The sequence below is a fragment of the Erythranthe guttata genome, chromosome 13 (genome assembly GCF_056151865.1).
Source record: "Erythranthe guttata isolate IM_541 chromosome 13, IM_541, whole genome shotgun sequence".
NCBI classification, from domain to species: Eukaryota; Viridiplantae; Streptophyta; class Magnoliopsida; order Lamiales; family Phrymaceae; genus Erythranthe; species Erythranthe guttata.
In genome coordinates this window covers 17988800-18012236 of record NC_142545.1, presented here as the reverse complement: position 1 = coordinate 18012236, position 23437 = coordinate 17988800, and the positions used below count along the sequence as shown (strand labels likewise).

The following is a 23437-nucleotide window of genomic DNA, read 5'->3' as shown; positions in this document are numbered from 1 at the left end:
ATGCATGGATAACACCAATATTATAACATGATCTTGTAATAGTTGTTACATCATAAATCAATATATATACAACTAAATGATACAATCGTCTATTTGGTAACATCAATTGCTATGCAAAAATAAATTTGCAAAAGAGTAGTAGTCACATTTCAAACTAAATCTATAGATTATCATACGAAGTTAAGATTATAATCTAATGCCGACTCACGAATTGTAAGCGATTATGTATCCACATATCAACCCCGAAACAAATAATACCATCCCAAAACATCGAAGTTATGAACAATTCGAAATGCAATTGAATACAACGTAAATTCGATCTAGTGGATGGAGCTAAGTTAGCTCGTGTCAATTGACCCAAATTCGAATTCTCCTGTCAACGGTCGCTAGGTAGAGTTTGTCACACATGTATGGTTAGCCTAATGTGGTTTACGTCTCTCGTATAATTTGTAAGTTATTATACGAGAGTGTAGGTTTATCCAGTCTATATATATGGTTTTCCTTCATTAAAAAAGAAAAAGTAAATTAAATCCGCCCAGGAATTGAAGTGTGGACGAATGGAAACAAGTTTGTTCAGTTAAGATATCCAATTTGAGCTTTTATTTATTCTTTCAGATAAGGGTACTAAAAAGGAGGGAAAAAAGGGTTAAAAAGAAGTCGGACGGCGCGAGAATATGCATTCAGTTTAGTAGTTGGAGAATCATTATTTTACATCCATCAAAAAGAAAGAAGAAAATGGCCCACACTCCGGTTTTCTAGATGCTACATTCATTTAAATACATGTTTGATTTTTATACACACAATTATATACACATACATTTTGGATGTTAATAAGATGAAGTTTATCAAATTTAGGTGGTGTTTGCAAAAACTTATTTAAAAGCAGAAGTTAGTGATTGTGAGTTAAGTTGGAATTAAGTGATTATTTCTAAAAGTTAGGAGTGTTTGCAAATTAGTTGAAAAATCAACTAAAATGGGGAAAAGCAGGTACATGTGCGCTTTTAAAATTATAGCTTAAAGTAGTTTATTTAAAGAGAAGCAAAATTAAAAGCTTGTTTTGCAAACACCTAAAAACAAATTATACGCACAAAAAAACTTATAATCTATTTCTAAAAGCATTTACAAACACCACCGTAGTTGGAAAAAAAATCGAATAACTAAGTTGAAAAGAAATGAATGAAAATTTTGTTTTGCGGAATCTTTGGGCGGCAAATACTTTCTTTTCTTTCCTTTTCAGCTTTTAAGAGTTCATGCAAATAAATATTGAATTTCAATTTATCTACAAAGTAATTCTTCTACGAGTACAATAATTCGAGAAACTTTCTGACTTTCGAATTCGCTTATTCTGTAAGCTATACCATATGCCACCGAATCCCGAAAAGATCGAAACGAATCCCAATAACTCAAATTTACGTAAGTTCCTAATATGGTATAGACACGTCAATGTATTATGTAAGAAAAAAGAAAACAAATTTCGAACAGCAAAAGACATGATAAGATAATTGGACGGATATATTGCGTATTAGAAATAAACAAGGAAGTAACTAAATTAAATGAAGGCTCCCATTTGGATCTTGGACGGGAGATAATTCTCCGACAAGAATGTAAGTGAGTGTACCGACAATGCTTCAATCTCGAATTTGACTCCTCTATCCAGCATCAACTGGAGTTCATACCTTTAATAAGATTGTCAATTAGACCAAACTTTCATCAAATATTTTTAAGAAAAAGTAAGCACGGAAAAAACCATAAACTATAAAGTTTTAACCTCCAACTTGGCGTTTCTCGTTCTACGTAACACCTGTGTAATATGCCTTCGGCTTTCTGCTTATCTGTCGAGTCGTTTAAAAACTTTAGTTTAAACAGATCAGTTTTTGTGCAAAAGGAGGATGTACTATTAATCAGGCATGATGAACAAACCTTCAGTTGTCAAAGGTAGGAGACAATGCTGTGGGAGTTGATACTTCTCACAGTCTGATGGAAAAGCTCCGAGCCATTGAATCTCAGGTAGACGTAGAGATTTCGCATCATAAGCCATTTGCTTGAAGATATTGAGAAAAAAAAATTGATTAAAAAAACAAATCATCATTAAGACAATGTACAGAACCACTTTTTGTCCTATTTAGATGCTTCTTATAAAGTACATAATCATAAGAGATAAATATGGATCACGATTTAAAATCTTACCATAGAACCGAAACGGAAGGTTGCCAAGATATCGATGCCATATGGATCACAATCCACCAAGCAATACACAGGCAGACGCAATTTTTCAATAAGGAGGTGCAAAAATCTAAGTCATAAACAAGAAAGTTTTTTAAATGAGTGTGTCAAAAGATATTAGTCAAATCAGTTTGACTAATGATGGAAAAACAAAGAAAATCTTCACCTTCTTGTGGGAACATCAGGGTACCCTCTTCCCTGTAAATAGATTTTTACAAGAACTGGTCTTAGTAATAACTTAACGATACATGAAGTTACGAAGTAAACAAACAAAACTACTCGTACCGTGATAACTATGCAGCGGTTTTTTCTACAGAACTGATCATTCGCCAGCCTCTGAAACACTGCTCGGTTGTCAAATGCATAATGATCCTTTTCATTTAAGAATACAAATCATACAGATGAAAGATATGGGGAAGCAGTAAAGAAACAGGTAGTACCTGATTCTTTTTCCACAATTAATATGTATTCAGCCACACTGATTATATCTGGTGAAAGTATTGAGGAAAATGATGCATCTATAAGCAAATTATTCTAAGAGATCATAGAAACAATATATATATAACTAATATACTCAATACTCGTAGAGGAGCTTATTTTTTCAGTTGAACTTGGATACAAGATATATTCAATTATATTTTAATAAGAAATTTTGCACATGTGACAACTCGGTACCTTCCACATCTTCTACATGGACAGGGATTTGGTGTGCCTGCAGCAAACGCAGTTAGCTAGAATTATATGGTAGAAAGGATCATCAAGTGTCGTTTTCGATTTCACATCCTTTCCTTACTGTGTTAGGACTGCTGATGCAATCAAATTTTCTCCCAGATTCTGCAAATCTCACCCAACCCATTACCAAGCTGATTTTTTTTACGGGTTGGGCGGAGGAGAGAGAATCACGAGCATTATGAAAAATGTTATTTTCAGATAAATCTTTCACAGTAATGATTACAATCCAAAATCCAACGGATAACAGCATGCCATTACACTGTTTCTCAGGAATGAAAATACAATTACAAATACAATATGGATGGAAAGCACCAGATTGAGCACAAGCAAGTTTTAGAAAAGCCTGCAAGGAAATTCTACCATGTATAATACTGATTGCTAAGAGAATGATATTAACAGAGAAGCAATTACTATCCAGTTAGCAAATAGAGTGATTGCAATTATGTCAAGAAACCTCGACTAATCCGCTTGGTACCTACCCGTTTCCTACAGATACCTGCAAGTGTCAAAGGATAAAGAGAAACATCATAAGTCTGTAGTCTCCTTTAACAAAGTTAACTGAAGTATCTGAACATTCATATAATTACTCTCAGATATTACTACATGGATTTCCCATATATCCATCAATTTAGGGAAAGGGAGGGAAGGGTAATTCAGGGCTAATGTATTTGAATTGATCATATAAAATTCTTGGTTACTTAATCACATTGATACAACATAAAGTACATATAAGTAACATACATATATAGATAGATAGATTGCACGAATGGTAAATGTGAAACCGAAATAGCTCCGAGAACATACCACGTTCAAATTGTGGCGACTGCACTGCAGAAGAATGCAAATGTCATTTACCGCCCGGTCAACAACAGATTGTTCTGCTTTGTTTGCAGATGAGGGGGAATTAGATGAAATCACAGGCAAAGAAAAAAAAGTCTAACCAAATAATCCCGATAAATGAGGCGAAAAATAAATCCGATATTAATTACTTCATGCTCTCTGATAGCTGCAGAGTTGGCAGCACGAACTTGATTTAGTTAGGGTGATATTAATTCCCACGTTATCAATGTGTATTCATTTCACATAAATACCAAGGCGCAGGTAATTCCCAGTGTAGATTGACAAAAATCACCTTTAAAAACCGAAGGGTGCATGTAATAAATATCTCTCTTTGAGCCATGCTTGTTTTCTTGGAGGAGTTGCTGAACTATTAGCAATACTCTTAGCAATGCATCTAAAAAATGGAACAAATATCAGTACAGTAGTAAAAATAAATAGAACACCACACATTCCAAAAACTAATTCTACATAACTATCTACATTGTCCTCTAATCCACAATCGCTTCGACCGCAAAATGTGTTACTCACCGAACCTTCGCGATTGACTTTCCCTCTGCAACGTGAGAATTTCCTTCCCTTTTGGCAAATCATAGCTGCAACAGCTGCATAAATGCAAACGGAAACATCCCACGAGTTACTCTCTTAAATTACTCCTCCATAAAAAAACAAACGTTTGTATTCACCAAATTATAACTAATTTGCTGCTATTTCTCATCGACCACTTAACACGAAACCAAACAGTAAATAGCACTAATCGTACGACAAAATCAACACCTTCATAAAAACCTAAAATAATAAAAAAAATCGATAAAACAAAAATTTCAATAAAGCAAAAAATATTACCATTTTCCAGAATCTTCAGAGCAATATGAACTGAACTGATCGATTTTTAAGGTCGGCGATCGACCGTTACATAGATCTTCAACAAGTGATCGCGTGAGCTCTGCAGACAAAAATATTTGATAGTTTGAATTTGGATTCAATCGAATAATTTGATAATAGGATACTTAGATTGAATAATACCTCCGATTTTCATCAGCAAGTAGAGGCGATTGGGGATTGAACGCTTTCCCTCCATTTTCCGATTACTTTTTTTTCTCAAAAAGAAGCAAAATTCGTGGTTTTATGGGGTGCCGCCCACAAAAACTGAGCAATTAATTATTGGGCTAAAGGATTAATATATTATATCAACGTAAATGGGAATATAGCCCAACACTGCGGTAAGGCCTGCAAACTTTATTGGATAATAATATATTAATATTAGTATTTTGTTGTTTTCAAATTCATTTAATATTTAATTGTTTTTTTAATGAAACCTAACATCTAGATAGTTATATGTAGGTAGACCACAGGGGTATAAATTGAACAGGTCGGATTCAAATTAGCATTTTCGGGAAAATCACAATTTTTTGAAGTGAAATTACAAAAAATTTAAGAATCGGAATTTCGAAAATTAGAATGACGAAATTGTTCTAAATTGAAAAGAGCATGACCGGAATCGATGAAATTGAGAAATTCCATTTTTTATTCATCTATAATGCACATATAATAATATTAATTCAGTGGACCTATATGGTTGGCTGCGAGTTCCTTCATTACCAAAAAAAAAATCTATAAGTGTGATTCACGAAAAAAATAGATTATAAGTTTCATAAAATATTTTTCGAAATAATAAACAGAATAAAATATGTATTCCAATTTTGTCGAAAAATAAATCGGAATCAAAATTAAATAATATTATTACTTCATCCGAGATATTCATCGTGAAAACTAATATTTTATCACAAATAAATCATTGAAATAGTAAAACCAAAAGTTGATATGCAAAAAAAAATAGTATCACAGTATATAAAATAATTATATTTGGTGTAAATAGTTAATTAAGCCAAAATAACTAAATAAGTGAAAAATGATAGATGAAATTTCGACAAAAGCGAGTACATCCTTCGTCCCAACGTATAAACCAGGATGCCCAATTAATTCAAATTCTTAATTTGCCGTCAATGATTAAAATAGTGTTTGAAAACAACTACTTAATTATGTGTAATTATTTATTATTATTATTGAGAAATATGTATAATTAATTAAGTCCATCTCACATATTTATCAAAAAAAAAAAAGTCCATCCCATAATGTATATGGGCCCACAACAGAAAAGAAATTACAGCCCAACCCAACATTTTCGACCCGAAATATACCATGCGAATCGCGACCGTTTTTTGGGCGGGTTGAAGAGGAACATCCGGCGATGGCGCCGCCTGCGAGAACCACCGGCGCCACCGTAACTGTACTCTCTATACTTGCCGTCCTCTCTTACGTAATGATAAACAACAGTAGGTCTCGCTCAAAATCTTCAAGCAGAAAGGCTGCCGTTAAAAAGCCCAGTACTGGACTCGTCGCCGCCATTGGCAACACTCCTCTCATCAGAATCAATAGCCTCTCCGACGCCACCGGATGCGAAGTAATTATTGTTTTTTTAGTTCCTTTAATTTTATTTTCCCTCGCAACGGCTTTTCAAATTTTTTTAATTGGGATTTTGTTTGGTTGGGCAGATTCTGGGTAAATCGGAATTCTTAAATCCTGGAGGTAGTGTGAAAGACAGAGTAGCAGTCAAGATCATTGAAGAGGTAAAATTCATCTTTAGCTTGCAACTCCAATTGTGTACCGATTGCAGTGAATGAAGGAATTATTCTTTATTTTATTTTATTTAATTTTTTAGCATATTCCGTTTGCAGTTATCTAAAAATTAGGGTTAAAAGTTGATTATTGAAGGATAAAAAGTTTTGACATAGAAATTGTCACTGCTGGATGTTAATGCTAATTAATGTAGTCGTCTCATTTGATTATTTCCATGCTGTTTTTCTCGGAATCGGTTTCTTTCCTTTCAGTTCCTACTCTCATATAGTGTTACAGCAATATGATATTGTTTGGTTTGCGTGATTGTTTTGCAGGCTCTTGAATGTGGAGCTCTTTCTCGTGGGGGAGTAGTTACTGAAGGAAGTGCTGGAAGCACTGCTATCAGTCTTGCAACAGTGGCTCCAGCTTACGGATGCAGGTGCCATGTAGTTATCCCTGACGATGCTGCTATTGAGAAGGTATAATTAGTTCTATTTACATAAAAAGGGTTTTGGTTTATTGTTTTTCACGCATTCTTTGTTATGTCGAGACAGAATATATAATGTTCCTAGTTTTAGAACTATTGCAGTGATGTTTGAGTTTTTCATTCTGTTGATTTACACCCTATGACTTTTGTTTATGTTTCGCAGTCTCAAATTCTGGAAGCTCTTGGTGCCACTGTCGAAAGAGTTAGACCCGTTTCGATCACACACAAAGAACACTTTGTCAATATTGCAAGGAGAAGGGCATTAGAGGCTAATGAAGTAGCATTAAAGCATCAAGAAACTAGCAATGACGTAAATCATCATTCGAAGTGTTCAGCCGACTCGAAGGGTGGTTTTTTTGCAGACCAATTTGAGAACCTAGCGAATTATAGAGCTCATTATGAGGGCACAGGACCTGAGATTTGGGAACAAGTTGGTGGGAAATTGGACGCATTTGTTGCAGCTGCTGGTACAGGTGGCACTGTAGCTGGAGTTTCACAGTTTCTAAAGGTTAGTATCTCATCTGCCTAACGTGGAGTATGTGATTCAATATAATTGATGCATAGTTATATAACCTCGTTTTTTCACATATTCAACAGGAGAAGAAGTCATCGATCAAGTGCTTTCTAATCGACCCACCTGGTTCTGGTTTGTTTAATAAGGTGACGAGAGGAGTGATGTATACCACACAGGAGGCAGAGGGAAGGAGGTTGAAGAACCCTTTTGATACAGTTACCGAAGGAATTGGAATCAATAGATTGACTGAAAACTTTAAAATGGCTGCACTTGATGGGGCTTTTCGAGGCTCGGATTTGGAGGCTGTTGAAATGTCTAGGTTAGTTGAATTTAATTTTGTTTAACCCCGTGTTGACTAAAGCGGCTTTATAATGAATCCTAATGCTCCTTGGTAAAATCTGGGGGCATGTTTATTGGGAAATTTGATTTGAATTAAATGGAATGGTTAAATGTCAGGTACTTGTTGAAGAAGGATGGCCTGTTTGTTGGCAGTTCTTCAGCGATGAACTGTGTTGGAGCTGTGAAAGTGGCACAACAAATGGGTCCCGGTCACACTATTGTTACAATTTTATGTGATAGTGGGATGAGACACCTTAGTAAGTTTTATAACGAAAAGTATTTGGCACAGTATGGATTGACACCTACAGCTTCGGGATTGGAGTTTCTTGGTATCGGTGCTGGTGAGAAATTCAAGATTTATTTTTCATGAATTGTATATTTATTTTTTTATTTTTTTTCGATTCTGGACACTGTAATTTGTTAAACTTGGAGCCTTCTTATTCACGAGAGATTTATGAAACTTGTTTCCCCCTCCCACACACACACCATATTCTAAAAAAATGCAGATGTGAAGAGTGTGAATGGGGAGCATGCACCGAAGAGATAAACTGAAGTCCGACTGAATGGTCTTATAAATGAATTTCGTAACTGTCACAAGGTTGGTTCTTGTATGGTGAGTCGTTGAAGTTCTCTATTTCTTCTTTCTAAATGTTTTTGGAATTTAGATATGGTTTTTACCATTTTCTTGTATAATAATTTTCAGGACCAACGATTCAACTCATCATGAATGTATGTTCGAAAAGATCATTAACTGGAATACAATTTGAATCTCGGATTTACTCCATACTGGTATAAAAATAGAAGACCTGGCTACGCAAAACCAATTTTCCAGCTCAGTTACGAGATTGCCCTTGTAGGGAATCTTAACCGAAAAACCTCACCCTTTCGATTATTTTCTTGTTTTGAGGAAATGGTTATTTAACTTATTACTATCATTACACTCATTATAAAACTATACATCTTATTATTATATACCTCTTTATTTTCAATTTTTGCATCATCCTTGACCCTTTCTTGTAAGGGACAATTACAGCTGAAAACGACGGGCTTTCGATAAAGAGTGGGAGACAGTCAGACAGCCATTATCAGGAATTGGAGCAAGTGACAAACATTATCATGGATATGGCAATAAAACAACAATGGGCCATCATTGCTCATCATTATTATTCTCTAATTCTCTATACATATCTTATTGAATGGAATGGAATCAACATAAAGGTAAAGTGAAACTTTGGTATAAGTTTTTCTATGTTAATCAGGGGCACACAACTCTCTTATAATAAAGTCCCTTCCTTGTGAATAAATAGTGTTATCTTCTCATCTGTTTTCTTTCACTCCCACCAATTTTCTTGAAAAATGGCCACTCGGTTTGTAATGTTATATTACTCTCCGTTTTCTCCTCTCTCATGTGTAAACCCGAGAAAATGATGCGTAATTCTTCTTTTACATCAACGATGATTCTTCATCTATTCAAAGTCTCGTTACTGTTTGTTGCGCTTCTTTCGATTATCTACGTCCACTTCTCGGTGTTGGTCGTTGTTTCTTCTTTGCTATTTTCGAACATTGTTTTCACGTACAAGAAAATGAGATTGTTACAGATGACAAAGAAGCTGTCTAAAAATGAGATTCTCAATCATAAAGATCTTCAAACTTCCGATGAAAGAATCGTTGAGGATATGTTTGAGATTGGCGCCACTTTTTGTGATAGCTTGGAATCATCAATATCAGAGGATTTAGAGGAAGACTACCTTATTGAAATCGCTCTACAGCCAGAAAGGAAGAAGCACAAGTTGGAAGAAGGCACTGAGGATTTCATTTCAGATCTTAATGAGTTTTGTGGGGAAGATAATTTGATTGAGATTGATATTTCAATGGGATCCATTAGACAATCAGTCCCAGTTTGTTAAACTACAATCTGACTACCGTGGTGTTTGCAAATGTTTTTCAAGATAGATTTCCTTTTTATTTTGCATTTGCTTCTCTTAGAATAAAAACAAAATAGACCCATAAGCTAAAACACAAAACCCGGAATCTTTATTTCGCAAAAAATCTAGACCATTACTCGATCTATGCGTGTCGTGAATCGAAAACTTAAAAACACCTATAAGCTAAAACATGAAATCTGGATTTTTTATTTACAAAAAAAAATTGGACCATTTCTCGATTTAAAAGCTAAAACATGAAATCCGGATTTTTTATTTACAAAAAAAAATAAGCTAAAACATGAAATTCGGATTTTTTATTTACAAAAAATTTGGACCATTTCTCGATTTATGCGTGTCATCCCCCCGAAGGGACACACTATGGTAGTGAGGTTGCGGTATATAAACTGAGAAATAAAACACTATTCTCCGATGTGGGATAAAAAGAAATACGCCAGCTTATGCAATTGGGCCGTTAGATTTTCATCTAACCCATAAATAAATTCAATTAATAGGCCATAGAATATTGATTAGCCTTTTGTTGATGGATTTGGGCTGAGTATAAGAATTTCTCCAAACTTTATACCGAGTATATATTTAATGGAACATTATTTCTGCATATAAAAATAGTATATTATCAAAAAATATACCAGATCAGTGAGTGAGAAGATTGATTGAATGTCACTTCAAACTGAGGAGAAATATTATAAGAGATGGTGAAAAAAGACTTGCAGAAATCAATGGAGTTTTCTTAAAAATTATATGTTATAGATCAAATTGAATTAGAAACATATAGCAGACCTAAAACTCTGAACTCAGTTTCTAACATCTTTGTCAATAATTTTCCTGAGCATGAGTAGTAGCTCCGAGGAAGAATTAATATCGAAAATATTGCCGAGGATTAGATCACCATCTTTTCTACTCGTCGTCTATCAGGTCATTTAGCAAAACACCAAAATTAATAAGCTAATAAATAAATGGTGTATTAAAACACCCATAATGCTTACATAATTAAGACAACAAAGACAGAGTGCAACACTAAATCACAATACTTTTGCTGAAACTTACGCCATTCCGAGTAGCAGAAATAACTTGCTGTCCGTTTACACCAAATGTCCGTATTGGCTCATCTATCTTTCAGTTGCCGCTGAAATATCAAGAGGATCAGACAGTCAAGAAGAAGACATTTAACGACAATAATAACAACAAGCAATCATTATGTGACCCTGTTTATATTCCTACGTATTAGATTAACTAACGAACAACCAAATCAATCAAAATGTTGGATTTAGAAAAAGAAAAAAAATGAGCACATGGAAAATATCCATGCCATTGACCCCACGAGAAAACTCCATACTTGCAGATAGATTTAGCAGGAAATAAAGCAAAAAGCATAATTTTTTTACTTACCCTTGGCCCACGATTCATTGCTTGAGGGGGCTGTCTATTGGTGTCTGATTCTTGTATCATCTCCGAACTGCCAAGTTTATAAAGCGTCTCGAGAGCTCTTGTAACAAATGGACGCACTATATTTGCTTCCATAGCAGATAAATTTTTAAGCTGCACAATTCCAACGGTTGATGGTCACTTCAGGGATCTTGAAAAAGAGAACATCTTACTTATGCAACAATTTTTTTTCTTGCCAAAGTATCGTTATAAGTTAAACATATCTGCATGGCCGGATAATATACAATATGCATCGGTAGGTTTACAATTTAGAGATACCGTACCCTTAGAGCATAAGTACGTTCCTTCGAGATAATCTCCAAGCCCGTCCCAATTTTATGAAACCGCACGTCCTTGATGTCTTCAACGAGGGATCTTACCTGCATGAAAATTCGAATCAAGGTTCGTCAAAATGTTATAGGTCAAAGGAAGATATTGACATAAAATCAGCCGCTAACCATGTAGATATCAGGGATGTCTTCTCGAGCACTACACCACGGAAACAAATGTTCAGATCATTACCAAAATGCAACGGGAAATAACTATAGTATATCACAAAACTTCTTTATTTTTATTTTTTTGTGATTGTGGAATATCAAAATACTTACTGATCAAAAAGAAGCCTTGATATTTCTACATAATGAAACGGCAAGGGCTGAAACTTCTCAGAATCTCGCTCTGATTCCAACACTTGCGATAATTTATCTATGCCGGAAAACGAAAGAGCATATAATAGTAAGTGCACAGCGGGCAGATATGCATTTAACTCGTGGGAAAAAAATATTGTGGAGTAGAACTTAAATCAGAAAAACCGCGCAAATACAATTTTTAGAAATGGTGCTTCTTCATTTTTGCAAACTCGAATTCACTGCCTAACTCACCGATAGACATCCATTCCGGAGCTCGAATTGTGCACTTTCCTCTCTTCTTCAAGGCGACGGCCAACCAAAGTGGCACTTGAGTTGCAATTTGCGGTCTGAAAGGACCAAAATCTCCCTGTACATAGTGCAAATCAACCAGAAAATCCCACGGAAATCATCAATCTATACGCCGGAACTAAATAAATAAATAAAATTAAATGTGCAGTAAAGACAGTTTGGGGAAATATCATACAGAGATGAAATTGAGCGGATCCATTCTCAAATTTGGCACAATCTCAATCAATTCATCCTCCGCGAGAAACTCCAGCTGCGCCGTTGAAAATTCAAAAACAAAATTGAGAAAAATAAAATCGATGCATCAAAACAATTGAAAACTCATGAGGAGACGGGGTTAAACCTCTGCTGCCGAAAATGCGGACGCGTGGGGCTCAGATGCGCTTGACATAGAAATTTTCTAGTGTAGGGTGTATGTGGTCGGGCGGCGGAGGCAAGTTCGCAGCCCTATTCCTCCAGCGGGCGACGGCGGGAATTCAGAGGGAAACTTTTTCAACTTTTTTCAATTTTCGTAGTTATGCTACTACTGTAAAAGAAAAGACAAAAAAAAAGGTATATATATGAGATTTTGATCTGATATTTTTTATTTTTAAAAATAATTTCGAGAATTCTTATTTAAAAAAAAAAAAAAAAAAAAAAAATTAGAGTAAATTACAACCATCCCCCTGAGGTATGGGAATTTACGAAAAAAACCCTTCTTGTTTGGATAATTACATTTATCCCTTCAACTATGCTTTTCTCTTACACTTCCACCCTTATGGTGTCAAATTCGACATAATCATCTAGATTTCGTGGAATGTGCTCTAGTTTGTACTCGCTTTGTGTAAAAATACAGTTTCTGATGCACCACAATATGATATATACAAGCCAAAAAACACATATTATGATTATATTGTTTCATACTGTGGAGTTCAAATGTGATAAAACGGGTACAAAAGTGATTCCATATAATCTAGAAGATTTCACTAAATTTGAAACCGTAAGGGTAGACGTGTAAGAAGATTTATAGTTGAGGGTGATTGTGATCACCCAATTATGAGGAGGGTTTTTGTGACTTGACCATAATTTACCCTAATATTTATTATCATTTTATGTTATATGTGAAATAAAATATGGAATTTTGACTTCAATCCAAAAAACATATATTTCGAAAGAACAATTTTCATTCACAATTTACTCATTCCGAAAAAAAATTATATTTTCTTTTGAAAGTACTGATTACGATCTAATTCGAGATACGTTTATTACCAAGATTTGACGAACTCGACCTAGATGAGATTCAAACTCGGATTAAAAGACAGACTTTTTCACTCCACGACTACCACAAATAAAAAAGATTTCATACATGCAACTGTACAAAACTACAAATAGATCAACCTTGTGTAATATAGGTACATGTTACTTCTATTTACATACAATTGATTTACACATGTACAGTGGCTACTGTAAACATTATACCTGATATTCGCCAACCAAAAAAAAATGCAGTTAAACATGATATACCCCAATAAGAAAAACAAGAGGGGGTTTAAAAGAATTACAAGAAAATTCAAAACAAAAAATCGGGGCAAAACGACGAAAATCCTGCGAAATCTTTAATCTAATACATCACACATCATACAGCAACAACAACAGACTTTAGCATTTTAACCACAACATTGGTTTGTTAAAACGTAAAACATAAACGAAATGTCTAACAAACTGAAATAAAACGTTTCCACTAGCAGATGCTAAGAGGTGCGCGCCACACTTTCATCCCATCTTCGAATAGTTAGAAGCCTTTTGCAAGAATTCCCAACTTCGGTAGAACCAGCTTCCAGTAAATAATGATAACCTTCAAGCTATCATCAAAATAAATAAATGAGATACGTTTTGCAATATAACATGATTCGGAGTATATTAATGTTCATTAGAATAGTCAACACGATAATCAAAGCCTCCTCAAATATCAAGTTCATAGTACCACAGGAATGTCGGCAAACAGTAATACAATTAAAAACTAACATATATATTACCAACTCAATTTCAGAACCCACACAGCTGCCACAATAGTTAGTTAATTTCTAGTCCAGGACCATGTAGATGTCTAAAATTGTGTAATCATCATACAACCAAATAAAATATCTCTATCGATTGGTACGACTCGACCAACCGCGGTCAAAAAAATTAGCACTACCTTTCTGGCATACCATATTTCTTCAGGTATTTAACACCAACAGGGGATAATTAGCAATTACAGATTCAACAAACAGATTTGTTGCTTTCCATTCACAGAGGGTGAGGTGTCAGTCTCATGAAAGGGAAAGGCCGGAACGAGTACTGGATAAAACCCGTATGGTATAAAAAATGACTACATACTCCCTGATTTATGTGATGAATAAAAATGACGAGGGATAAAAGATATATATGTGGCACTCAGGTATTTATGTTCACGCCATCTTCCCCGTTCTTATTACAGAGTCCAATAAGTACTTACCTGCACGCATTTAAGCTTAATCAAAGTTGCCTAAGAATCTAATAAATGTAATGGAAGCTTCTATGAGTGTCCGACATAAATGAACGAGAACAAATCTTTAAGCTATACATAAATGCAACTATAAAAGATAAAAATTCAATTCAGATCTTCTAAGCAGTAAAAAGATAATTACACGTGCCTATATCTACAGGGGTACAAATACAAGCATATCTGAATGATAACATGCATGTCAAAACATAAGCATAACAACTAATTAATATGATCATCTGGAGACCGAAATAATTAATTATACACCGACAATCATGTTGCAACAGCAGTAAGTAGTTTAATCCCAACTCTGATGAGTATGCCTAACTCAGAAATCTGAACAATGTAGCATCAGGAAAAAATGATGAACCATGGATTGCCATGCTTAATCCTTATTTAGCCCATGATTCGTGGTTTAGGAAGAACTATCTAATGCATCAGCATAAGTTGAAGCAATGCACTAACATCCTAAAAACTATCTAAAGTTGGCAAAAGCATAAACTAAAAATGGAACCACGTCGAATTCAAGTTGCATAATTTAATTCAATAGACCGGTAATTAATTAAATCAATCTCGCAGACATGCACGGCCAAAACTTCACATGTTATCGACGTGTAATGATTCATCTATAAATAACAGTAAAAGGAAGGCCAGGGTTGATATACTGCTGCCCTATTGCTTGAAAACTCAAATGCAAATGCAATGTGTCAACTACGACTTCCTTCTCATTGCAAGAACATAGAATTATATTTCCTAACAGAAGACAGCGAGTAAAAAAATAACATAGCCACGAAATTCTAAGATTATCATATGCATAAACTCAATGATAATAACAAAGCGGAACAACTTACTTGAATCATGCATCAAAGAAATGCAGTCTCTCGAAGGTTGTCATCAAATCAGAAAGCAAAAGGTTCTGATACGTTGGGAGAAATAGGTTCTGATGGTCAACACGGATCATTTAGCATCTAGCAATTTTCTTTCCGAACTAAATCCTAGAATATTCCGCAGACACGTTTGAGTTACTCAGAAGTTAGGCGTCGCCTTTTCCCATAATCGGCATCCCTTGATCTTGACCTATGCTCACCTTCATGGGATACCCTTGACTTGCCATGAGTCCTTGAAGATCTTCCCCTGTCCCATTCATCATCATATTCTGCGTCACGGTTCTTGTGCCTATGGTGGTCAGCATATCTGTCTCTATCGTCCCTATGGCGTTCCCGGTCTCGTTCACGTTCACGGCCACGCTCATGGTCTACCGAACGCTCACGATCCTTGTCACGGTCCCTTTGCCTGTCTCTACTGACATCTTTTTCATCACGGTGTTGTCTCTTTTCAGACCAATCATTATCGCGGTCCACATCTTTTTCTCTAGGCACAGGCACATCTCTTTCATAACCAGCTCCTCTGTCATCCTTGTACCTTCTCTCGGAAGAGCCAGACCAATCCCTTTCTGATCCTTTTTCTTTCTCCTTTATGGCATTTGGTGGCCATGGCCCTCTCTCTTGGCTCCCTTCTCCATACTGATGGTCTGATGCAGCTTCCTCCCCATAACTAGACTCTCCTGCTCTCCCTCCATGTTCATCACCTCCCCATCCTCCCATATTAGGATCCGGCCACATTCCCATGTTAGGCCCCTCAATTCCGGGATTGGGCATCATTCCCATGCCACCCATGGGCATACCTCTACCAAAGAACGCCGGATTAACATGTGCAGCGACACCAGGCATACCAACATTCCCAACAGGTCCATACGAAGATAACATTCCAGAAAAGGGTGCTGCAGGAGCACCGGGAAATCCCCCATAGCCACCCATTCTCCCCATTGGGCCTCCAAAAGCAGGGTCAAAACCTTGGCCCATCATTGCTTGAGGATGCATCATTGGAGGAGGAGCACCAATCCCTTGCCCGAATCCATTACCTGCTAAGCCACGACCACCCATTCCACCTCCCCTGTTCCTCATGGGGCCCATTGCACCCCTATTTCCCATCCCTCCTTGATTATTACCTCTAGCCCAATTTCCTCTCCCAAAGCCTCTACCATTGTTATCACCACCTCCCGGGAAACCCCCACCGGTGGCTATATTGTTACCAACAGGTTTATTGGCCAAATCCCCAGGGCCTCTCCGTGGTTGATTAACAGGTGCTGGACCCACCTGCTGTTGGTTTCTATTGACCTGGGCCTCACCCATTCTTTTAACAGTATAGGGCGAGGCATATGCAACTAAACACGCGCGCCCATTAAATAAATGCCCATTCATCCCTTCCTTGCAGGCAGTAGCAGCTCCCGGATCATAAAACTCAACTTGACAGTAACCTTTTGACTTACCACTAGCTCTCTCATCAAAGAACTTCACCTCCTTTACCGGACCATACTTGCACAGTTCCGACTCCAGCTCAGCATCTGTTGTCCACCAATGCAGGTCACCAACGAAAAGAATGGTCCCTCCACCCCCACCTCCACCACCAGCTACAGCAACAGCATCACCTGCACCACCAATCCCTACAACCCCACCATCACCTCCATACACATTTCCAGTAGTCCCATTCATATTCCCCACATGTCTAACATTCTCAAGAACTCCTATATTAGCAGCATGTGGTGGTTGATGATGTACCATTTGTTGAATCGGGACACTGTTGTTCACTGCCCGTTCTTCCAAATCAGCTACTTTATTTGATGGCTGCCCCAGCTCAACCCTAAATCCACCACCAGTACCACCACCAACTGGTGCACCCGCTCCTCTACCAACACCAAGATCAATTGTATTACTATTTCCTTTAAACCCCATATTTTGATATCCCTCTACTCTGCCAGGAACCCTAGAAGAAGCCGGCCCCTCATCTGGCAAAGCTACACCTCCACTCTCCACAAGCGGCGGCTGCAGCGGAGGAGGTGGAGGTGGAGGCGCGGTTAGCTTCGCCTTGTTGTCCTGCACTTCCTCATTTATTTGCCCCGAGTTATCCTCGTTCCGACGAAACGACTGAAGAAAGTTCTCACCAACATTAACGTCGTTATAGAGATCCTCGTAGTCGTCATCCTCCTCGCCGAGGAAACCCTCATCGGCGACGGCGGATATCGCTTCGTTCCTATGGAACTGCTCGCTCGGATCTCCGGCGTAGCCTCCAGCTTCATTTTCGTCCATCACTTGACTCAACACTCAAACCCTAGGGTTCGAATCAGGGCCTCCAAAATTCTATTGTTTCCAAGTGCTTAAAGGAAATCAGTGAGCATCATAGAGAGGAAAATGGATTGCGTTTCGAAAGATCGAACCAGAAATTGATCCTTTTCTTCGTCCCTGATTTGAAGTGGAGAAACCCTAATCTGGAACCTTGTAGTATTTTGATATCTTCGATAAAAAATGAAAAATTGAAGGACGAAGGGAATATTGGGGGATTGGTTTTAATTTTATCTCCTTTTCTCTCTTCCTAACGTAATGTTATGTGGCCTGCTGACGTGTCCGTATGGTGCGTACGGTGCACTACTACTTGGAAGTACATTTTTTTTTCTTCTCTATTTTAAGATAAATTACATTCACCCCCTTGGATAAGGTTAAATTATGAAAATACCATCTCATGTTTGAGTAATTACAATTGTCCCCATCAACCATTAATTTTCTTACACGTCTACTCTTATGATGTCAAAATGTGTTATTATTAACAAACATGAGAGGTTTTTGCATAATTTAACACTACCTATGAGAGTGACCATAATTTACCATTTATTTTAAATTGAAATTATAAATGACATATAATATATCATATAACTTCACATTGTATTGTACCATACGCGTGTATATATCAATATACTATTTTATAATTTTTCATACGAAATGGAAAGATGTTTCTCAAAATTAAATTTAAATCAAAGTAAAAAATAAAGTAATGTGTTGTTTGGTGTTTAGTAAAAAAAAATTTTTTGTTGTAGCAGTCAGTTATTTTGTTACTGTAGCAGTTAAATTATGTCAGAAGGTGAGATAAACTTTTGAAATTGTTATGGAGTTTGAAAACTAAAAAAGTACGAATTCGTTTATGGAAAAGAATAAAATTCGCATGGTAATGTAACCAATTACGTCTGAAGGTTAGATAAGCTTTTGAAATTGTTATGAAAATTATTTTTGAAGAAACTAAACAAATAAATTCATTCCCGAAAAAGAATAAAAATGATATGGAAACGAAACCAAACATTGTCGATGTAATTATATATATTTTTTAATTGCTAAATGTAATCAGATTTAAATTTAATTCATGTAGTTTACCCATATTTGGTAAAGGGACTTAAAAAAATAAAAAATGAATGGTCTCTAACCTTAATTAAAGGGGTTAAACATTAATTAAATCAAACCTCAAATATCTATGAGCAAATTTCAAAATCATAGGGACCTAGTTGTAATTTACGCGGAGAGGAGGGTGTACCCTATAAATTATTGACCTGTTAGATTCCTTTTCTCCAGACCGTAGGGGGCAGAAGCAACGCCGGCAAAACAGATACGGCGCTATAGCTAGCTAGCATGCGGAGCAAAAAGAGAACAACCGGCGCAGCCGCCGGAGCCTTATCCAACTCTATTCACCCTCCGCCGCTTCTTCCTCATCAACACCAATTGTATAGTACATATGCTGTACCCCTTCTTCCTCGCCCTAATAAATATTTTAATGCTTGCTCATCTCTGAATCTGACGCTTTCCAATTGAATGTGCTTATGCAGTTGTTTAGAAGGAGAAAGCCTCAGCCGATTCCTCGAATCAACCCTAAGGTACGAAACTCTGAACTTTTCACTGTACTTGTAATTTGCCTGGTCGTCGTTTGTATCTGTTTTTTTTTTTTTTTTTTTTTTTTTTATAAATAAAAAATTGGATGATTGTTTGTTTGAGCAGGGTGATTAAATCGGAAAGAGATTTAGACCAAACCTTGCCGCTTAAATTTTGGATGAAGGTTCTTATTTTCTGTTCCTTAATTTTTTTTTCTAATTTGATTTTTTTTGTTCGTTTTCGTTTTCCCCAAAATAATGAGGAAACAAACACAATTGGGATTTATCAGCAACAATTTGCAGTCGGGGTGAATGAAGTCACACGTATGCTCGAGAGGATGACACCCGATCGTGGGGATGCGATCTCTTCGGATGAGCATTTTCCGATGAATGGTGGTGATAGTAAACCCCCCTGCGTGTACCTTCAGGTTTGCTTACTAAGTTACTATTTTTTGCTAGTTAATCTTGCAGTCTGATTACTCTGATTGTCTGATTCTGAGTGGTTCTTGTTGTAGTTCGGTTAAGATCCTTACAAGACATGCATAGTTCCCATATATTACGATAGAATGTTCGTGTTCTTTTGTTATTCATTCTGAACAACCGATATGCACTTAGAATTGCGTGTTTCTTAGTATTGTTTAGGGATGTTGTTGAAATATCTGCCTAAGTGTCCCCAACGACTTCGAGATCTTTTTCACTGGCTTATCGGAAATAATGGATGGGGAGACTATACGTAATGTGGGGCTCCAATTTTGTAGCATTTGATGTAGGTTATAATTGTTGAAAGAGGAGTTTGAATTCGCCTCGACTCGATAAATGCTGATCAACCAAACGAAGAATTTTCATCTGCCTTGATGAATTTCACGTTCTGATTTTTATTCATTCGAGGGAGTCGAAGTAAGGAACAAATTGGGAAAACCTTGTCTTGATATTTTATAGTCGAAGTAGCTCACAATCCAACTGCATCTATGTAACTGTCCAATCAAGACAACAATGTTTGGAACACTAGTGTTGGTCCTCCACCATACAGACTCGTTCCTCTGTGTTTTATGTTTCATTCAACACATTTTCTGATCGACTTGTTCTATCTTTTTATTCTGCATTTTTTAAGGTGATTAAAAACAGAATGTGCAAGTTTTGGGAATATCCATCCCAGTTCGTCTTTTTGACAGACTTTACTTGTGTAAACACGCAGGCAATATTGTTGGCATCCGACTGTAATCCTCGCTGGCTGACGAAACATCTGCCAGCATTGGCTGCTTCGAGAAACGTGCCGCTCATCTTTGTAAAAGATAGAAAAGAAGGTTCCTTGAGATTAGGTGAGCTGATCAAACTGAAAACAGCAATTGCCATTGGAATAAAGGTGAGTGAGTAGCCATAGAAAAGATCAGGGATTCCTTGTTTCTTTTTTTTGACACTTCATCTTTTGAGCAGACATTTACTTTATATTGCAACTATTGCAGGCTAAAGGAAATGGTGTCAATCAACTAATTAAGGAGGTTCTGGTTGCCCACGAGATTGATAGCGTCGAGGCCTAAGAAGTCAATTTTGTCGATAAGTTCTCCATCTTTAGTTGGGGCACAGTACAATATAATCAGCCTAATCGAACAACTCGAACCATAACAAGGCTCAAATGGTTCACTGAAACTTAGTACCTAAATTATAGCATAGCATGTCGAGTTTTTCCATTTAGAGCAGTTTGTCATGTGAGAGAAATGAAATGTAGATTGAGGTAGTTGATTCACACTAAGGTGGTGTTTGCAAAAGCTATTTAAAAGCAATTTTGAGTTAAGTTGGTTTTAAGTGCTTATTTTAAAAAGTTGAGGTGTTTACAAAATTGCTAGAAAATTAATAGGAAAAGCAAGTCCGAGGGTGATTTACAAATTATAGCTTAAAGTTGCTTACTTTAAGAGAAGCAAAAACCAAAGTTCATTTTGCAAACACCTAAAAATAGATTACAAGCAAAAAAAGAAACTCGTAATGTGTTTGTAAAAGTTTTTGCAAACACCATCTGAATGTAGTTTTTAATTTTGTTCAATCAAGTGATAAACTCTTACTTCTAATAAACTGTTTTAAAGCTGATTATTAATTAACTCTTACTTTTAGAATTAATTTTGATAAACCATTACTTTTGATAAACTATTTTAAGAGCTGATTAGTAATTGAGTCTCACTTTTAGAATTAATTTTTATTTAAAGTGTTTGGCTAATGAACTCATAAGTTATTTTTACTCATTATAAAATCTTAAATATAAAGTTCATATAGCCATCGAACATTTTGAAAGAGCTTATAAGCTCTTTTTAACGGCTTATAAACTTAGCACAAAAGTTAATAAACCATTGGACTTCAATCAAACTAGTGATAAGTTATATTAAATGGGCTTAGCACAGCACAAAATATTACAGTCCAATAGTCCATAATAAACTGGGCTGATATTTCCAAATCTAAATCTAAATATATAAAAAGCACAAAACAATCCAAAATCTAAAAGCACTTTTTCCCCCACCCCTGATTCCAGATATTTCTTCTGTTCCTCCATTTTTTTCAGCAGGAATGGCTATGAACTATCTTCTATCCTCCCCTTCAACCATACTACACAACCAACCCAATTACCCATTCTCCCCTCTCAATCCAAAGCTCGGCCATTTTACCACTTTACCCTCACGAAAATCCAGAATTACCACCACCGTCCGATCCAAGGGCAACGACGACTCCGCCGACGCGCCGGACCGCCTGATCTCCGCCATCACCTACTTCTACCCGTTCTTCGACGGCGTCCAGTACGGAAAGTACGTAATCACACAGTTCTCGCCGCTACAGGCCTTCATCCAGCCGCTGGTTCCGGCAATCAGAGTCTTCAAGAGCTTCCCCTTCAACGGATTCCTGGTGTTTCTGACGCTATACTTCGTCGTGGTGCGGAACCCTAATTTCAGCAGGTACGTGCGGTTCAACACGATGCAGGCTATTGTTCTGGATGTGCTGTTGATTTTCCCCGACCTGCTGGAGAGGACTTTTAACCCTAGGGATGGTGTTGGGTTGGATTTGATGATGAGTTTGGATAGCACCGTGTTTTTGTTCCTGTTGGTTTCGTTGATCTATGGCTCTTCCTCCTGTTTGCTCGGCCAGCTCCCCCGATTGCCCATTGTTGCCGACGCTGCTGATAGGCAAGTCCCACCGTAAACTCTATTTTTTCGATATTGATTTTTTTTTTATGCGAATTATCCAATCTGTTGTGTTTTAGGGTTAAGAAAATCTGTAACAAATTACTAGTGATTGGTTAAAGAATTTTTCCCGCCGTTTACAAGATATATCGTGATTAATGAATGCCGTTCTACTGCATTTTTTGGATAAGAGGGGTTACGATTTATTGAGGTAAAATGAGTCGATTAATTGAACATTTACGTTCGATTAATGTAACTTCGCTTGTAATTTCTGAGTACTTGGAAAGTTTCTGAGGTGTGTGACTTCAATTTGTTGCCATTACTTCGTATGGATGCTCAAGTGTGAAATTTCGAACATGGTGCATGAGGTTTTCGGAATTTGATGGTGTAAGTCATAAAATCAGCTGCCAAATAGGTTTCTGCAAATGTGTGTGTGTGTGTGTGTGTGTGTGTGTGTGTATATATATATATAAGTAGAAACTTTTGTGAGGTTCTTAATTTGATGAAATGATTCAATCGGGTTAGTACTCGATTGCCATAGATTCTAGTAGTCATCACAATTACGTGATACGTGATTCTATGATATGATACGAGTGTTAATTGAGTTTTGGCTAGAGTTTGCAAATATTACGATTATTCAGTTTTGCTAGCAACAGAAGCTTTTTTTTCATTACTAAAAGTAAGTTTAGATCTCGACCCGTTCTCCAATACTGTGCAAGTACTTGGAGGCCAGTTTTGCGAGTTATTAATTATGGGTAAACTGTTTAGATTGTTACGAGCCCATTATCGACATATGTATACAGAACCAGGGGTATCGTTCTTGTGTTGAATTATGCATCCACTTGTTGTTCCGTGTTTTTTTTTTCTTAAAAATTAAATTGTATGAAGTTTTGTGTGTTGAGGGTTGACTAGATTTGACTTTATTAAGACTGTGAAGAATATAATTCTGTAAATGTTTGGTGCTGTTTTTAA

At 36.6% G+C, this 23437-nt stretch overlaps 6 protein-coding genes across 9 annotated transcripts; 3 read left to right on the top strand and 3 right to left on the bottom strand.

Moving 5' to 3' along the window:
• Positions 1-1253: 1253 nt before the first annotated feature.
• ATSPO11-1 (Spo11/DNA topoisomerase VI, subunit A protein) lies at positions 1254-4965 on the bottom strand. 2 transcript variants are annotated; one of them, XM_088811977.1, is made up of 16 exons: positions 4819-4965; positions 4639-4738; positions 4324-4397; positions 4088-4189; positions 3760-3833; positions 3435-3451; positions 3017-3086; positions 2899-2935; positions 2664-2711; positions 2509-2567; positions 2390-2421; positions 2188-2293; positions 1921-2041; positions 1769-1832; positions 1549-1676; positions 1254-1425 (listed from the first exon to the last, which is right to left on the bottom strand). In XM_088811977.1, exons 1-15 carry the CDS (start codon positions 4871-4873, stop codon positions 1550-1552), a joined length of 1086 nt encoding a protein of 361 aa, XP_088668103.1. In that variant the 5' UTR covers positions 4874-4965; the 3' UTR covers positions 1254-1425; position 1549. The 2 variants fall into 2 exon arrangements, with proteins under 2 accessions (XP_088668103.1, XP_088668101.1); XM_088811975.1 differs by having other exon boundaries at positions 1254-1676.
• A 973-nt stretch (positions 4966-5938) lies between these two features.
• LOC105968889 (Pyridoxal-5'-phosphate-dependent enzyme family protein) lies at positions 5939-9719 on the top strand. Of its 2 annotated transcripts, none has more exons than XM_088811565.1 (8): positions 5939-6256; positions 6348-6422; positions 6747-6890; positions 7062-7406; positions 7496-7731; positions 7869-8092; positions 8258-8349; positions 8455-9719. In XM_088811565.1, the coding sequence occupies exons 1-7, from the start codon at positions 6044-6046 to the stop codon at positions 8296-8298; spliced, it is 1278 nt and encodes a 425-aa protein (XP_088667691.1). In that variant the 5' UTR covers positions 5939-6043; the 3' UTR covers positions 8299-8349; positions 8455-9719. The 2 variants fall into 2 exon arrangements, with proteins under 2 accessions (XP_088667691.1, XP_012849036.2); XM_012993582.2 differs by having other exon boundaries at positions 5956-6256; positions 8258-8364.
• A 700-nt stretch (positions 9720-10419) lies between these two features.
• PSF2 lies at positions 10420-12579 on the bottom strand. The gene is made up of 8 exons (XM_012993583.2): positions 12398-12579; positions 12233-12307; positions 12001-12115; positions 11728-11824; positions 11578-11608; positions 11404-11499; positions 11084-11233; positions 10420-10820 (listed from the first exon to the last, which is right to left on the bottom strand). The coding sequence occupies exons 1-8, from the start codon at positions 12443-12445 to the stop codon at positions 10800-10802; spliced, it is 633 nt and encodes a 210-aa protein (XP_012849037.1). The 5' UTR covers positions 12446-12579; the 3' UTR covers positions 10420-10799.
• A 916-nt stretch (positions 12580-13495) lies between these two features.
• On the bottom strand, positions 13496-18056 carry LOC105968751 (RNA-binding (RRM/RBD/RNP motifs) family protein). The gene is made up of 2 exons (XM_012993412.2): positions 15409-18056; positions 13496-13895 (listed from the first exon to the last, which is right to left on the bottom strand). Exon 1 carries the CDS (start codon positions 17701-17703, stop codon positions 15580-15582), a length of 2124 nt encoding a protein of 707 aa, XP_012848866.2. The 5' UTR covers positions 17704-18056; the 3' UTR covers positions 13496-13895; positions 15409-15579.
• Positions 18057-18991: 935 nt separating this feature from the next.
• On the top strand, positions 18992-22655 carry LOC105969187 (Ribosomal protein L7Ae/L30e/S12e/Gadd45 family protein). 2 transcript variants are annotated; one of them, XM_088811922.1, is made up of 7 exons: positions 18992-19160; positions 19263-19310; positions 19432-19489; positions 19595-19732; positions 20500-20667; positions 20768-21240; positions 21411-22655. In XM_088811922.1, exons 1-6 carry the CDS (start codon positions 19069-19071, stop codon positions 20840-20842), a joined length of 579 nt encoding a protein of 192 aa, XP_088668048.1. In that variant the 5' UTR covers positions 18992-19068; the 3' UTR covers positions 20843-21240; positions 21411-22655. The 2 variants fall into 2 exon arrangements, with proteins under 2 accessions (XP_088668048.1, XP_012849389.2); XM_012993935.2 differs by lacking the exon at positions 21411-22655 and having other exon boundaries at positions 19011-19176; positions 20768-21241.
• Positions 21858-22655, top strand: TIC20-V (TIC 20-v-like protein). Its single transcript, XM_012993305.2, has one exon. The coding sequence runs from the start codon at positions 21858-21860 to the stop codon at positions 22482-22484; it is 627 nt and encodes a 208-aa protein (XP_012848759.2). The 3' UTR covers positions 22485-22655.
• Positions 22656-23437: the final 782 nt, after the last annotated feature.